This window comes from Eublepharis macularius, chromosome 5 (assembly GCF_028583425.1).
Source record: "Eublepharis macularius isolate TG4126 chromosome 5, MPM_Emac_v1.0, whole genome shotgun sequence".
Classification (NCBI taxonomy): domain Eukaryota; kingdom Metazoa; phylum Chordata; class Lepidosauria; order Squamata; family Eublepharidae; genus Eublepharis; species Eublepharis macularius.
This window is the reverse complement of record NC_072794.1, coordinates 106,083,914-106,100,327: the sequence shown is the minus strand read 5'-3', so window position 1 is coordinate 106,100,327 and position 16,414 is coordinate 106,083,914. Positions and strand designations below refer to the sequence as shown.

At 46.0% G+C, this 16,414-nt stretch overlaps 1 protein-coding gene across 1 annotated transcript in view; it reads right to left on the bottom strand.

The window, feature by feature from the left end:
* Nucleotides 1-16,414, bottom strand: part of STK38 (serine/threonine kinase 38) — a 57,967-nt gene that overhangs the window by 28,380 nt on the left and 13,173 nt on the right. The window contains exons 3-5 of the mRNA XM_054980230.1: nucleotides 3,130-3,181; nucleotides 1,786-1,908; nucleotides 939-1,022 (exon numbers count right to left, since the gene is read on the bottom strand). Of these exons, the coding sequence (XP_054836205.1) occupies nucleotides 939-1,022; nucleotides 1,786-1,908; nucleotides 3,130-3,181 (259 nt within the window). The remainder of the gene's footprint in view (nucleotides 1-938; nucleotides 1,023-1,785; nucleotides 1,909-3,129; nucleotides 3,182-16,414) is intronic.

Here is a 16,414-nt window from a genome sequence, read left to right as displayed (position 1 = left end):
TACACTTTTGGCACGTCAATGGGCCTAGTACACAGGCAAAGGTGTTTTAAGTAGCTACCCAGAACTCCTATACAAATAAGCACTTTTGGGCAGTTTTATGTTCCTTCTATTTTAAATTCAGCCCTGGTTCACAAACAGGCTCTTGCCATACCACAACTGCAGGATATGCTTCACAAGAATTCTTCCTTTATACCACTCAGCTACCTGCATGAGCCTAGATTCACAGACAATAATAAGGAAATAAGGTGGCCAATGGAAGAATTCAAAATTTGATTTCCTGGTATAACTCTGCATTAAGCATGGGTGAATTATAAGGACAAATTAAAAAGCTCTAAACATCAAAAGCTGAATATTAGCTCGTTCCTCAAAAAGATGTCCAAAGCAGACTACAACAGGCATTGTTTTTTTTAAAAAAAATCAATTACAAACAAAAATAAGTATACTTCAATAAAATTAATTATACAATCATTCAGCAGCACAAAACCATGTGAAAAATCATTTATACCAACAGTAGACTAAATAAATAAAAACAGCTTAGTATCACTAACAAATATGCATTCATTACAAATTCAGCAGTCAATAAAATTATCCAAAACACTACAAGACTTTATAAAAATTAGTATATTAATTTGATATTAACTTTTCAGTGCAATCTTTGTAGAAGTAGAGAGCTGGATGATACATAAATAAAAAAAAATGTTATCTACAAACATACAGCTCTGGATTTTGATTTTAAGCAACTGTTTTCCAGAGAAATCACTTTGAGATATTTGGGGAAGTGGCCTACAAATACTGTAAATAAATTAATTTGAGTATTACTGTATTTTGAGTTGGGCATGAGCGGAAAAATTCTATTATTAATTAAAGGATCCAGCAAGAAAGAATCACAATTATTCAAACATTAAGGGCCAGTATGCCAGCAGTGCCACAGTATTTACCTGTTCTTTTTCAAGCATGTCTGCTTTGCGTAAGATTTTCATTGCATATACATGACCTGTATCTTTCTTCTGAACAAGCCGTACCTAAAAGTAGTATAAAAACAAAAGGACATATTAGAATCCTTTTCAGGCATTTTATTTGTCAAGTTAAGGCTCAAAGCAATATAAATGAACTTCAAAGCACTATCTGTGATACGGAGGAACCTTTGGTTTTTATCAGTTTGGCACAAATAATGCCACTGAACCAACTGCTACTTTCTCTCTTGCTAACACAGATAACAGTGTTCGCTATCAGTTTTGGTAAAAATATTTAACACCAGCTAATTCATCTGAATGGACTGGTCTGTATCCAAAATCCATGGACAATGAGAACAGATAAAAATAATGCTATTTATGTACAATGACAATAGCATAGGGCTACTTATGGACCCACAGCAAACAAGAAAACTAAATATTTGTGAGACTAGATTGTTTGCTATCAATTTCTAGTTTTTAAATAAGCCAGCTGGTTTTTACCTACTGATGTTTAGAACATTCTCAAAATTCTGGAAGCAACTGCATACAGGATTTAGAAGTTAACAGAGAAATGCAACAGAGCTCAGCAGGAGGTTGTTTATTAATAAATCTACTATGTTCAATTTTTTAAAAAGGATGAACTAATTACATCACTTCTTTCAAACAAAAAAAATTGATATAAGTTAGATACTATGTTAAACTGGCACTTATGTACTGCAGGTCCTAAAAATACTTTCAACAGGATGACAAACACAGTTTTCTGCTCTAGCTGGACTGTTATGTGTGCTGTTTCTTTTTTCAAGTCAATTGTATCAGTCCCTTGGTACATTACCTCTCCAAATGCTCCTCTGCCTATCACTTTTAAAGACTCAAAATCTTCCAACCCAAGTCTTGTCCTTTTTAGGCGCAGAAACTCTGTTTCTTTCCGGGCATGTGCTGACCTCCTGATTTTTTTCTATTAAAAAAAAAACACAGAAAAGTTTAAATGGAATTTTCCAATAATGTCAACTTGTGGAGCCTAGGATTCACTAGCTGAAGTTAATGAACAATGGATTTCTAAAAAGTATATCTAGTTGGAAGTGTTATTACATGTAATACTGTCCGGGGTCTGGGTCCCAGCCCCCAGACTTGGTAGGAGGGAACAGCAGGTCAGCCAGGCTGATGGGCAAACAGAGGGGGCAGCCAGCAGACAGCAGGTCAACTGGTCGGCCAGCTGACAGCAGGTCAACCGGTCTGACTGGCAGGCAGAGGGGGCAGCTGGGGGACAGCAGGTCAACCCCTCCCACAGGCAAATGGAGCCAGAACCTGCCGGTGCCAGGGGCAAGGAGCAAAAGCCCAGGGCCTCAGGAGGCAGGGGGAGACAGAGAGAGGCCAGCGAGTCCCACTCCCCTAGGGAGGGAAAGGGGGCTAGGCAAGGCGGAAGGGGGCAAGGGCAGAGGGATTGGGAGCCCAGCAGTCACCCACCCAAAGACCTTACCTGAGGAGGAGAAACAGCAGCAGCCCCAACAACCCAAAGCCATGCCCCAGCTAGAAAATAGTAGCCTGGCCCAGGAGTTGCCAAAAGCCAAGCCACTCCAGGTGGGGCTATTGGAGGCACTCTGCAGGAAGCCCTGGGCAACCAGCCAAGGAGCCGCAGCTGGACCCACCTTCAGCCATCAGCTCTGCCAGGGAGGCTGGGCTGCTAGCCAGGGGACTGCAGCTGGACATGCCTTCAGCAATCAGCCAAGGCAGGGAGGCTGGGCAGCCAGAGAACAAGGCACAGCTGGTGCTGGTCAGTGGGGCCAGATCAGCTACCCCAGCTGCAACTGCTTGGTGCAGCCCAAGGCCAGGCTGGAAGAGGGGTGGGGCAGTAGAAGGAAGCCCTATAAAAGCTGGCTGGGAAGAGCCCTGTGGTGGTGGGTGTGAGTGAGGAGTGATGATGTGGAGTGAGAGCAGTAAGATGCAAGGGTGGAGGTTTGGAGGAGAGTTCTGGAAGGAGGAGATGAAGGAGGACGCAGAGGGTAAGCAGGCCAGGTTGAGCAGGCCAGCGAGTGGACTGAGAGGGAGTCTGGGTGAGGTATACCGCCCCTCCTTCCACAGAGCAGGGTCCTGCAGAATCCCTGGCCCCCCTGTGACGTCAGGAGCAGACTGCCCAGTGCCACGCCCAGCGGCAGCGGCGGCAAGCCCTGACAAATACCTCTTCATCTTTTAAGCCTTCTTCCTCCATCACTTTTTCTAATTTCTTTTGTCTGAAAAATTAAGAAATGATGAATGAGAAATGAGGTGCTAAGGAACTACAGTTTGGTATTCCAAAACTCTATTAACAACATACAAGATGATCAGTGTAACACCAATGCTTCTACTTACACTTCTGTTAAACAAGGAGGATATTTTATATATAAGCTCTCCGTAGCTCTAATATTCAGCAGGCTGCTATAATTCTATACCCTACACCAACTATAGTTTCCAAGTCATTTTGAAGGGCAGTGCCACATATAACATGTTAAAATAGTCAACCCTCAAGGTTACTGCAGTATATCCAGTTCAGTAGTCTCCAAATACAAGTGATTTTTTAGGCTAAGTACAGTTGGAAAAAATGCATTCTTAGTCACCATTGTCACCTGCTTCCCCATCAAGAGTGCAGTCTAATCACTAAGATGGTTCAGACCTCCAAGCTCTTAACGCTGTTGAGAGTGGAACCTCATTTATAATAGGCAGTATAACACCCCCACCTTGTCTAATAAAGAGCACAAAACAGATGAAAATGGGTAATTTACAATTTAAAAATATGTAATATAGTAAACACCAGGTCTGATTTCAGTTAACAGTTAAACACCTTATCACTTTAGCCAAAAATGGGATTGTGATGAAGTGTACAGAAAACAGTGGGTAAAAATGACAGAGGCATTGTTATGGCAAAAATGGGACAGGCTATTCTCCTGTATTAATCCTCATTTACGGCAGTATGTAATAAGCGTTTAACACCAGGCTAGAAAGTAAACTTAATTCAATTGCCCAGCTCTTGTGTGTGTGTGAAATATGCCATCAAGTTGCTTCCAATTTTTGGTGACACTATGAATTAATGACCTCCAAAACATTCTATCATTAACAGTTTTGCTCAGGTCTTGAACTGAAGACTGTGGTTTCTATTATTAGGTCAAGCCATCTCATGTGTCCTCTTCTCCTATTGCCTTCAGCTTTTGCTAGCACTATGGTCTTTTCCAGTGAGTCTTTTCTCATAATGTGAACAAAATATGATAGCCTCAGTTTTGTTGTTTTAGCTTCTAGGGGGAATTCAGGCCTGATTAGGTCTAAAACCCACTTATTTGCCTTTTTGGCAGTCCATGTATCCATAAAATTCTCCTCCATCATCACATTTCAAATGAATCAATTTTCCTTTCCTCACTGTCCAACTTCCACATCTATACATAGTAACATAGTAACGGGGAATATCTTTGTATGCATTATCTTGATCTTGGTAGTCAGCGACACTTCCTTACACTTATGGATCTTTTTCTAATTCCTTCATGGCTGCCCTTCCCAAGTCTCAATCTCCTTCTGATTTCTTGACGGCAGTCTCCCTTTTGGTTGATGATTGAGCCAAGGAATAGAAAATCTTTAACAAATTCAATTTCTTCATTGTCAACCTTAAAACTGTATAATTTCATGGTAGTCCTTACTTTTGTCTTCTTCATGTTCAGATGTAATCCTTTGACACTTTCTCCTTTAACTTTCATCAGTAGTCATTTCCCATCTTCACTAATCTCTGCCATTAATGTGGAGTCATCTGCGTATCTCAAATTGTTAGTGTTCCTTCCATCAATTTTCACTATACCTTCATTTAATCTAATTGTTTTCCTTGTGATATGTTTGGCATATGGCGTGAACAGACAGGGAAATAATTTACATCCTTCACCTTTGCAAACTGGAAACCATTTTGTTTCTCCACGTTATGTTCTAACGGTAGCCTCTTATTGAGAGTACTGGTTGCACATCAACACAAACAGATGCTGTGGCACTCCCGTTTCTTTTAATATCATCCATAGCTTTTCTTGATCCACATAGTCAAAAGCTTTGCTATAATCTATAAAACGCAGACTGATTTTCTTCTGAAATTCTAATATGCTTGAGTAAGAAAGGTAAATTTGCATAAGATCTTATGTGCCTCTTCCTTTTCTGAATCCAACTTGAACATCTGGCATTTCTTGCTCCATATATGTTAAGCCTTTATTGCAAAATCCTGAGCAGCCTTTTGCTGCTCAAGTTGGATGGGAAATTAATGGTAGTTGAGGCAATCTTTGATATCTCTTTATTTTGGAATTGGAATGTGGAATGTAGATTGATGTTTTTGGCCTGTGAGCCATTATTTTAGTTTTATGTCATTTATAGTCTGCCTTTCTTACTGAAGTTTGCAGAAGACCTACTCCTGTTGGTCCTCTAAAGACCCTTAAGTTTCAGGAAGATTGGGCCCCAGGGGCCAATTCTGTGGGTCCCTGAACAATGTGTCCCCAGCCACATCGTTTCCTAAGAGAAAGAAGTCAAAGCTGACTCCCGCTGTAGAAACACTACCATTCAAGGCACACTCCCAAATGCAAGCTGAGCTCATCACAGAGAAAGCCCAACAGAACCAAACTGAAGCCCAGGTATGAATTCCCCCCAGAACCAAAGTGAAGCAAGGGGGCCAACATTCCACCAGAAATCACACCCATTCCACCCAAACTAAACTGAAGCAAGGGGCACTGCTGCAACTTAGCCCAACAGGACCAGTGTCATTCACAGAAGCCAGGCACTAGGTTTAGCCAGTGGGGGAACACCACCGAACAGAACTAATCACAAGCAGTACCCAGCCACAAGTACAAGGCATTCCCTTGATTCATTTCACTTACTAAAATTGTAGGTTGTTTATCAAAAGAAGATTCTTTGAAGGAACCTGTCATCCTTTCATCTCTTCTGTATAGTTCTTCCATATATTGTTTTTGTCTTTTCTTTATTTTGTCTTGATAAGATACTATATTTCCACTTGGATCTTTCAGGATTCCTATCTGTGGTTTAAACTTCCCTTTGATTTCTTGGAGCTTGTGGAACAGATCTCCCCTTCTTCCTTAGTTGTTCTCTTCTATTTCTTTGCACTGATTATTATGATAGTTCTATCTCAACACACAAGTAACTGAAAAACTGAATTTATAATTCTGATTCTATTTGGCATCTTTTACTTTTGTTCTTCTTTATCCTCAGCAATTTTAAAATTTTCACCAGTCATTCATTAAGCCTTTTCATTTGTTTTGGTTACAGGAATAGTTTTTTGCACTTTATTCCTTGATAATGTCTCTGGTTTCAACCCACAGTTCTTCAGATTCACATTCAATTGAACTTAATAATGCAAATATTTTCTTAACTAGTTTTAACTATATCTGCATGAAGCTGAAGTTACTCAACATACTTCTTAACCAATGACAGAATTTTAGATTTCTAGTGCTGAGTTGCTTCAGCAAAAGTTGATACATTTGACATTCCTAGTGCCACACCTTAACATAACCCTGTCCATTTTCAGCACAAAGCCTTGTGTAAGTTACAATATATACCTGTTACACACTACAGTATAGGCAGGGCTACACAGCCAGGCTAATTCACTACAGCATCAGCTTTTATTATACTACAGACAAGAAAAAGTACATTACAAAAGCCTCCGGTTATATTAGACATCTATGACTAAATGAAGGCTTGAGTTTAAAAATATTTCTAACTGTGAGAGAAAAGAATACTCTGAAACAGCTTCCTTAGAATGGTTGCAACAACTGACTTCCGGTTTGGGATTAATGGCGATCTGACGTAGCCTAGGGAGCTGGGCTATCCGAGATACTGTTTTTGGGAAGCGAGGCACTTGAACGCCTGCTACCATCCCCCCCCTTCAGCTTTGACCATCTATAAACGAAGGAAACAACACAGACAACCCGAAAAAGCAACCTAAGGTAAAGATTTTTATCGGACTTTTTAAACGAAAACGGAGATAAAAGACCAAAAATCCAAGTATTATAAAGACTTAATTAAAGAGAGGAAACAATAAGGAACAATTATTGAGTAAGAAATTTTCAATTCGGCAAGTTTTTAAGGACAAAAAAAGTGATAAATAGTATTGTTTACACATACTTGCGGTTTGAAGAGAGATAACCGGCGCGAGAGAGGAGGAGGGAGCTGGGAAACAACGTATGAAATATCACGAGACGGGATGAGACCGAAAGAGGTGGAGACAACTTGTGCCTAGAGGGGACAAGAAAACAGGAAGCAGGAAGAACAGCAAGAAGAAAGAAGACGCGGAAGCAAAACAAAGAAAATATCACGAGGAAACTGGGAAACAGGAACAGGAAGCATGCCATTTTAACTGACGGAAGAAGAGATTCCAGATACCATAGAGAAATTGCGCCCAACATTTTGGGACTAAATTGAAAAATTCTTTTTTTAGCGAGGCCAGTAAAAGCGAATTATATTAAGAGGGATAAAAGAAAAGAAGGTAAAACGGATCTAAGAAAGACAGCAGATACGTGGGGTGGCACCAAGCCGAGTCCAAGTATGACGAAAAAAATAGATAAAGAATGGCAAGCCACAGTAGATGCAGCGATTGAAGGATTGGGAAAAAAGTCACAGAAGGCTATAAAGAATTGAATCAATCAATACAAAAGATGCATGAAATTTTGGTAAAGGATCTAAAAGATATAATCAAAACGGAAGTAGCGGAACTGGCCAAGAACATGGATGGAATTAAAAATGAATTACGAGCAACAAACAATAAGGTGCAAGAAGTGGAACAGAAAACCAATGATCTAGCCACAAATGTAAAGGCAGAAAATCAAGTATTACAGAAAAGGATGGCAGTGATGGAATGCAAGACAACGGAAAGACAACTAAGATTTAGGGGCATGACAGAATCGACTACGCAAAGTGTGCAAGAACAGATAACAGATATTTTAGCTGAATTTTTGAACAAACAACCAGAAGAAATCACAGTAAATTTGGATCTAGTGTATAGGGTCAATTCCGCCTATGCACAACAAAAGAATCTACCAAGAAATATTATTGTGCAGTTAATAACGAAAAGAATGAAGGAAGAAATGATCAAAAGGCACTTTGAAAATCCCCTGTCACTGGAGGGGAGCAGGATCAAGATAATGAAAGAGATACCTAGAAGAATTCTCCGAGAGAGGAAAAAATACAGAGAATTGACTCAAAAGCTGAGGGAGAAAGATATCAGATATAGATGGGAAATACCAGAACAGCTGAGTTTTCAATTTAAGGGTTTGAGAGTTACAATTAAATCAAGACATGAAATTGAGCTGTTCCTTTTTGAAAATGCTAATGACTTTCCCAGATCAGTAAGAAAATAACATGGAGTAGAAATTAATATCGTGGAATGTAAATGGACTAAACTCACCACAAAAAAGGAGGACCATTTTTCATTGGTTAAAGAAACAAAATTGTAATATAATTTGTCTACAAGAAACACATATTAAGGATAACAGGGTTAACATACCTGTAACTTATGTTCATCGAGTTCTTCTGTGCTGACACACATGGGGACTGCGCAGGCGCAGGACAGCCGCCGGAGAATTTTCTAGAGCTTCCATGGCTCCGAAGGGGCCGTTTGTCGCGCGCCTCAGCGACCGTTTTCCCGCCCAAACGGTCACGTGATCCTCCAGCGACCAACGGCCCCTTCCCTCAGTTCTCCCTTGCCGCCGCTTGACCAACACACTTCAGCCATAACACCTTAAAAACACCAATTTTCGTTACAGCCATCACATTATTGTGCATTGGAGTTCACAGCGGGGTAGGAGGGAGGGTTGTGTGTCAGCACAGAAGAACTCGATGAACATAAGTTACAGGTATGTTAACCCTGTTTTCATCTTCGTTCTTCTGTGCCTCCACACATGGGAGTGTACCAAGCTTCACACAATAAGGAAGGCGGGGGTGAAGTCCAACACAATTTTATTGAACAAACAAGAACAACAACAAATAGATATGCATATACACATCTATGTAAAAAACTGTGTAAGGACACATAAATACTCAATATTTACATATATACACCCCAAGGTACATATATACACTCTTTCACTCAAGGGTACCCAGCAGGTACACCAAGAAAGTCATCCCAAAACTCCCTCAGGAAAAAAGGGAGTGTAAGACAGCCTTGGCCACAGATACATCTTGCTCCGCATTGACATCAACGGCGTAATGCCTGACAAAGGTGTCTGCAGAGGACCATGTGGCTGCTTTACAAATGTTAACCAGGGGCACCCCCCTGAGGAGTGCCGAAGAGGATGCTTGGGACCGCGTGGAGTGGGCCCTGACACGAAGCGGGCAAGCCACCCCTGCCAGGGAATAGGCCTTGCTAATGGCCGTCACAATCCACCTAGACAGGGTCTGTGAGGAAGCCCTGTTACCCTTGTCCTTGGCCCCAAAACATACAAACAGGTGAGGACTGGAGCGGAATTCCTTCGTCCTATCCAGGTAATAGGCTAGGGCCCTCTTCAAGTCTAGGGAATGAAGGGCCTTTTCCCCCTTAGAGGAAGGTTGAGGAAAGAATGCAGGCAGTGAGATATCCTGCGAGAGGTGGAAGGCGGACACCACCTTGGGCAGGAACCCGAGGCAGGGACGCAGGACCACCTTGTTGGGATGAAACACAAGAAAGGGAGGGTCAGACCGCAGTGCAGACAGCTCACTGACCCTTCTGGCCGATGTGACGGCCACCAAGAATGCTACCTTGTAGGATAGCATATTCAAGGGGCATGTAGCCATAGGTTCAAATGGAGGCAACATGAGACGTGAGAGCACCAAGGACAGCGACCACTGAGGCACTGGCGCCGACACAGGTGGGTAAAGATTGTACATGCCCTTAAGGAACTGGCGGGATTGTGGGTGAGAAAACACCGTAGCACCCTCAACTCGGGCGTGAGCAGCTGATATCGCTGCCAGGTGGACCTTGAGGGAGGACACCTTCAAGCCCAGGCCACGCAAGTGGCACAAATACTCGAATACAACCCCCAAGGGACTGCTGTCAGGCACCACTCCTTTAGCAAGTGCCCAAAGTTCAAACCTGCGCCACTTGGCCGCATAAGCGCGCCTAGTGGAAGGCCGACGGGCATTCAGGAGGACCCTCTGTACCTCGTCAGTAAAGCCTACAGGGGAGGAACGATCCGCCAAGCCGTTAGGTGCAGCTTCCTGGGATCGTGGTGGACTAGGCTCCCGTTTAGGAGAAGGTCTTGCCGAGGGGGCAGACTCACATATGTCCGTTGGGACATCCGCAGGAGTTTCGGGAACCAAACTTGCCGGGGCCAGAAGGGGGCCACCAGGATGCAGTCCGTCCCGTCCTCCTCTATCTTGCACAGGACCCTGGGAATCAAGGGGAATGGAGGAAACATGTAGTGCGCCCTGCGTCCACGTAAACCGGAAGGCATCCCCAATAGAGAGGGGGTCGCTCCCTGCCCTGGAACAGAACGTGTGGGCCTTGGTGGTCGCCGCAGTGGCGAACACGTCTATCACTGGATGACCCCACATCTGGAAGATCGGCCCAACGCACTCTACGTTCAGTTCCCACTCGTGCTCCAGCAAAGGGACCCTGCTGAGGGCATCTGCCCGGGCATTGTCTGACCCAGCCACGTGTATAGCACGGAGCGACACGCCGTTCCTGATAGCCCACTGCCAAGTGAGCGTGGCTTCCCGGCACAGGGCCATGGACACTGTGCCCCCCTGCTGATTCACGTAGTACATGGCAGTCGTGTTGTCCGTCTGCACCAAGACCTGACGATTTCTCAGCAGTGCTGTAAGAGACACAAGTGCGAAACGAATGGCCCTTAGTTCAAGCACATTGATATGGAGGGTCTTTTCCCTCTCAGACCAGACATCCTGCACAGACACATCACCACAGTAAGCCCCCCATCCCAACAGAGAGGCATCAGTGGTAACCGTGACGTCATGGTGCTGATACCCAAAGGGGGTCCCTCTAAACAAGTTGTCATCAGACAGCCACCAGTCCAAGGAGGAGAGGATGACCCTCGGGATAGAGAATTTGAGGGACGGAGGGTGCAGCAGAGCATCGTACCTCCGCACAAACCAATTCTGGAGCGGGCGCATATGCAGCCTAGCGAAAGGCACCACAGAGGTGGCCGCTGCCATATGCCCTAGTAAGCACTGGATAGTGCGCACAGACTGGAATCGGTTCCTTTTAAACATGGACACTAGACCCTTTAGGGACCGAGCCCTCTCCAAGGGAAGCAGAGCCTTACCCTCCACAGAGTCTAACAGTGCACCAATGTAGGACACCTTGCAGTTGGGCACCAGCTTGGATTTCTCCAAGTTCACCAGGAGCCCCAGGCGTTGGCAAGTGCTAAGTACCAAGCCAATGTCCTGCACCAGCCTAGACTCCGATTCAGCCACGATGAGCCAGTCATCGAGGTACGGAAAGATGGTACAGCCTTCTTCCCGTAGGAAGGAAACCACAGGGGCCACACATTTAGTGAACACTCGTGGGGCAGTGGACAGGCCAAAGGGGAGCACCTTATACTGGAAAACCCTTTGCCGGTAAACAAAGCTCAGGTATTTCCTGTGCTCCTTCCGTATGCCCACGTGAAAGTATGCGTCCTTTAAGTCAAGAACCGCAAACCAATCCCCCTTTTTCAGCAAGGCGATCACAGCCGCCAACGTAACCATTTTGAATTTGGTCACCTTGAGGAAGGCATTAAGGCCCCTCAAATCCAAAATGGGACGTAAGCCCCCATCCTTCTTAGGGACCAAGAAGAACCTAGAGAAGAATCCCTTTGCCGAGTCCTCATAGGGCAATTCTTCCACAGCACCCTTGGCCAAGAGCGACACGATCTCCGCATCCAGCTCGGCCATAGTGTTATTGACAGCCGTCAGGGGTGAACTGCATCTAGGCAGCTCAACAAACTCCAGCCCGTATCCCAGTTCAACAATCGTTAAGACCCATGAGTCAGATGTTATTGACTCCCACTCAGAGAGGAGTGGACTCAGTCTGTCCGAAAAGTTCGGGGATACGGCTGGCGTGACCCGTCAGTACTGCCTCCCGGCGCCCTGCTGATCTTTCTGCTGGGCCGGTTGTTGTGCCGGACGAGGCTTGAAGGGCCGACGCCTCCTCTGCTGTTGTGCGGGAGGGTAAGGCCGCTGCTGGTAGGCAGGATACTGTTGGTAGCCCGGCCGCTGCTGTTGGTATCTGCCCTGGTAGTGGTAAGGGCCGGACCGGGGAGCGTACCGTGACCTGAAGGAGGGCTTGTCCGCCAGAGCCAGACCCAAGGACCGCGCCGTCTGCCTGTCCTCCTTTTTCTTTTTCAGGGTCTCGTCGGTGGACTTGGAGAACAGCGAGTCCCCTTCAAAGGGCATGCTCTCCACCCTGGAACGCACCTCTTGGGACAGGGCCGTAGACCGCAACCAGGAGTGGCGCCTGAGGACCACCGCCGAAGCCATCCCTCTAGCAGCAGTGACAGCAGCGTGGCTCCCAGCATTCATTTGCTGTTTAGACAGCCGGACAGCCTCTGTTTGCAAAAGGGACACCACAGCCTTCTGCTCAGGCGGGAGGTCTCTGGTATAGGACGCCAACTTCTCCCAGAGGTACAGTTGGTACCCTGCCATAATGGTCTGGTAGTTGGCAATCCTCAGACCCAGTGAAGCCACAATGTACTGGCGCCTGCCCATGGCATCAAGCTTCTTGCCCTCTTTATCGGCAGGCACCGAGGAGTGACCCGATCGTCGGGGGTTGAATTCCTCTGTGACCAAGGAGGAAGGTGGAGGGTGCTTCACCAACGCCGGCCAGGTGCCCTGCTTGATTTTGTAAAGCTGCTCGATGCGCTTGGATGTTGGAGGCTGATCACAGGGCACCTTCCACACCTTCTCCACGATCTCCTCAATACCTTCGAGCATGGGGAAGCCAACGGACGCCGGATTATCCCCGTAGATCCGTTTGAGGAGCTTGTCCTTGATCTGGGGGACTGCCGAAGAGATGTCCATCTCGAGGGCCTGAGCCATCCTTGCCATCTGGTCGGAGTAGATGCGGAGGTCCTCGAACGGTGAGCCCGCAGACGGCACTAGCTCCTCAGCCGGCGACGGTTCGGACCAGGACTCCGAATGGTAGTCGCTAAAGCTCTCCACCTCCTCCTCATCGGAACCTAGCTGGGATTCCTCAACCTGGACTGGAGGGGGAGCCCACGCCGGCCTTGATGTCGAAGGCCTCGGTTCCGACATGGAGAAGCCCGCAGGTGCCCCTTCGCACTGGCAACGGTATGGTGAGGGGAGGTAGGAGGCCTGTCGATGTTGGGACGCAGTGGACCGGGCTGATCGGACACTGTCCCCGGACCGATGTCGCTCACGACCGGCAGCAGGTGGAGATGTACGGGCAGGGGATGGACGGCTCCGACGAGGAGACGGGCTCGGTTCCAACCTCGGCGACCGAAGGGCAGGTGATGGTCGGCTCCGACGGCGCGGGCTGGGCTCCGGCCCCGACGAGAACTCTGCGGGCACCGTCTCGAAGGCCATCGGATCCGGCACCGGCACGGAGAGTTCCTCTGGTTCGGGGGAATCCAGATGAGGGGAAGGCGTGTGAGGAAGCACGATGACCTCCTCCTGTGGAGCGGGATGCGGCGACCGATGATGCTTAGTCTTCTTCTTTTTTGCCGGTTCCGAAGAAGACCTCGGAACCGACGCGCTCCTCGCCTTCGAAGGGGACCTCGGCTTCGACCTCTTAGACTTTATCAGAATCGATCCGGTCGTCGGTTCCGATCGGGGACTCGGTACCAGGATCCTCGGTTCCGATGTCGGTCTCGGATCCGACCTGGTGGATGACGCGCTACGGGGCGGCCGCACCGGTCCCTGCGCTGGAGAGGCCGCTCTCGACGCCGAGGCACTCGGGGGACGCGGTTTCGACCCCGACCTCGCGGAGGCCACTGAGCCAGCTCTTGATTGCCGTTCGGCAGAGGGGCTAGGGCCGGCCTTAGATGGACGTAACGGAGTTCCCTCCGACATGACCTTCTGCCACAGCGAGGAATTTAGCCGGGCCTTGCAATCCTGCCGGGCCTTGCTGGTGAAACCCTGGCAGATCCTACAGGCCGAGACATTGTGGGTCTCCCCCAAGCAAAAAAGGCACAAATCATGGCCATCGGATTTGGCCATTTTAGTGTGGCATTGCAGGCAATGCTTGAAGAGAGCTGTAGAGGCCATCTTCAGGGGCACGCGAAAGAAGGGTCAAAAACAGTCCGAGTCAAATTACCGAGTCCACGTCAAAGTCCAAAGCGAGATCCAAAGAATAGTCGAGGTCACGAAGTCCGAAGTCAAAAGCCAAGCAATCAGTTAGAGTAAAGCACGAAGCACAAAAGCACAGAGCAACGAAGCTCACGTTCTCTCCAAGCGGCGGCAAGAAGAGAACTGAGGGAAGGGGCCGTTGGTCGCTGGAGGATCACGTGACCGTTTGGGCGGGAAAACGGTTGCTGAGGCGCGCGACAAACGGCCCCTTCGGAGCCATGGAAGCTCTAGAAAATTCTCCAGCGGCTGGCCTGCGCCTGCGCAGTCCCCATGTGTGGAGGCACAGAAGAACGAAGATGAACAAGATGTTAAGTTCTTAAAAAACAGACAATTAGGAAGAGAATTTATAGCCTCGGCCAAACAAAAGAAAAAAGGAGTAGTAATGTATATTAAGGAGGATCTGGACTCTAAATTAATTCTCTGGGACCAAAATGGAAGGTATCTTGTTGTAGAAATTAATGTAAGTGGCAAGAAAACCTTAATAATAGGTATATATGCACCCAATGGAGCAAAAGATCAATTCTACAGGGAAATAATAGACAAATTAGACCAAAATTTATACGATGAGATTGTAATGGTGGGAGATTTTAATGGGGTTGTGGACTTGCAAATGGACAGGAAAATAAAGGGAGGCAAACAGAAATCAGGAAAACTACCAAAATCTTTTTTTGAACTAACGGAACAAGAAAAATTGGAGGATATTTGGAGGAAGGAAAATCCTAAAGGTAAAGACTATACGTACTACTCTGCGAGACATCAATCATTCTCAAGAATTGATATGATTTGGACAACAAAAGAATTAGCTGTACGGACAAAAAAAATAGAAATAATGCCAAGAGTGAGTTCAGACCACAATCCACTGTTGTGGAAAGCTACAATGGGACAGAAGAAATTACGATGGAGAATAAACGAAGATTTGTTGCAGAATCAAGAAAATATGGAATATATGCAGTAAGAAACAAAATATTTTTTCCAAACCAACAAAAACAATGAAGTTTCAACCCAGATGGTATGGGACACATATAAAGCAGCAATAAGAGGAATATTAATTACATTAAACAATAGAGATAAAAAAGGAAGCAGGAGAGAGATCAAGATCCAAAGGAATTGTTCGAGGACTGGGGGAAATTTGAAAAAATATCTAGAGAAAAGATGGGATGTTAAAGGACAATTATGGTCTTTTGAAAGTTATTAAATAAGATAAGGTATAATTTAAATCTTTACCAATAACATTAAAATGACAACTAGGAGATAGAATTAGTGGTAAGAAATGGGGGGTTGTCGTGCTGTTGGAAGTCAACAAAGAAAGGGGGAGGGGAGGGGTGGGAAGCATATAGTAGGTATTTTGGGGAATAAGTAAAATGTAGTAATATTATGTGTATGTTAACCATCCAATAAAAAATTATTTTTAAAAAAAAAGAATGGTTGCAACAACTGAATGGTTGCAACAGCTGAAAAATGGAAATTGAAATTTGGTGCAGTAATAAGAACCCATTGGGTCAGGTCAAGATTATCCTTTATTCCTCTAATGTTGTGAATTTCTACATTAGTGCTTAAAAGAGGAGTTTCCTGAATCAACTGACCTGCTAAGGAATGCTGTCACCTTACAAAGGATTCTGGGATATAGTCCAAGATACAATCAGAGCTCTGGCCAGATCTGCTGGATCTCACAATGCCAATGGGCAGTAATTGCCCCCTAAGCTGCACACTATAGAGGACAAACAGGGTTTCTCACCTGTAACTGTTGATCGTCGAGTCTCTTCTGTGCAGACACACATTGGGACTGCGCAGGCGCAGGCCAGCCGCGGAAAAGATTTTTCTAGCTCTAAGAGATGTGAGGGGGACGTTCGGATCCACCGCGCATGCGCGCCGGTGTTCCCGCCAATTTTGAATGCATATATATCCGAACGTCCCCGGCATTCCCTCAGTTCACCTGAGCCGCCGGAGAAACAATGGAAGAAACCAAGCACTCACAGCGGGGCAGGCGGGAGGGAATGTGTGTCTGCACAGAAGAGACTCGACGATCAACAGTTACAGGTGAGAAACCCTGTTTATCGTCTTCGTCCTTCTGTGCAGCCCCACATTGGGAGAGTAACTAGCATCTCACCAATGGGGGCGGGTGTGAGTGTCTACTTGAACAAGGACTGCAGGACAGCTGTGCCCACAGCCGAGTCACGTCGTGC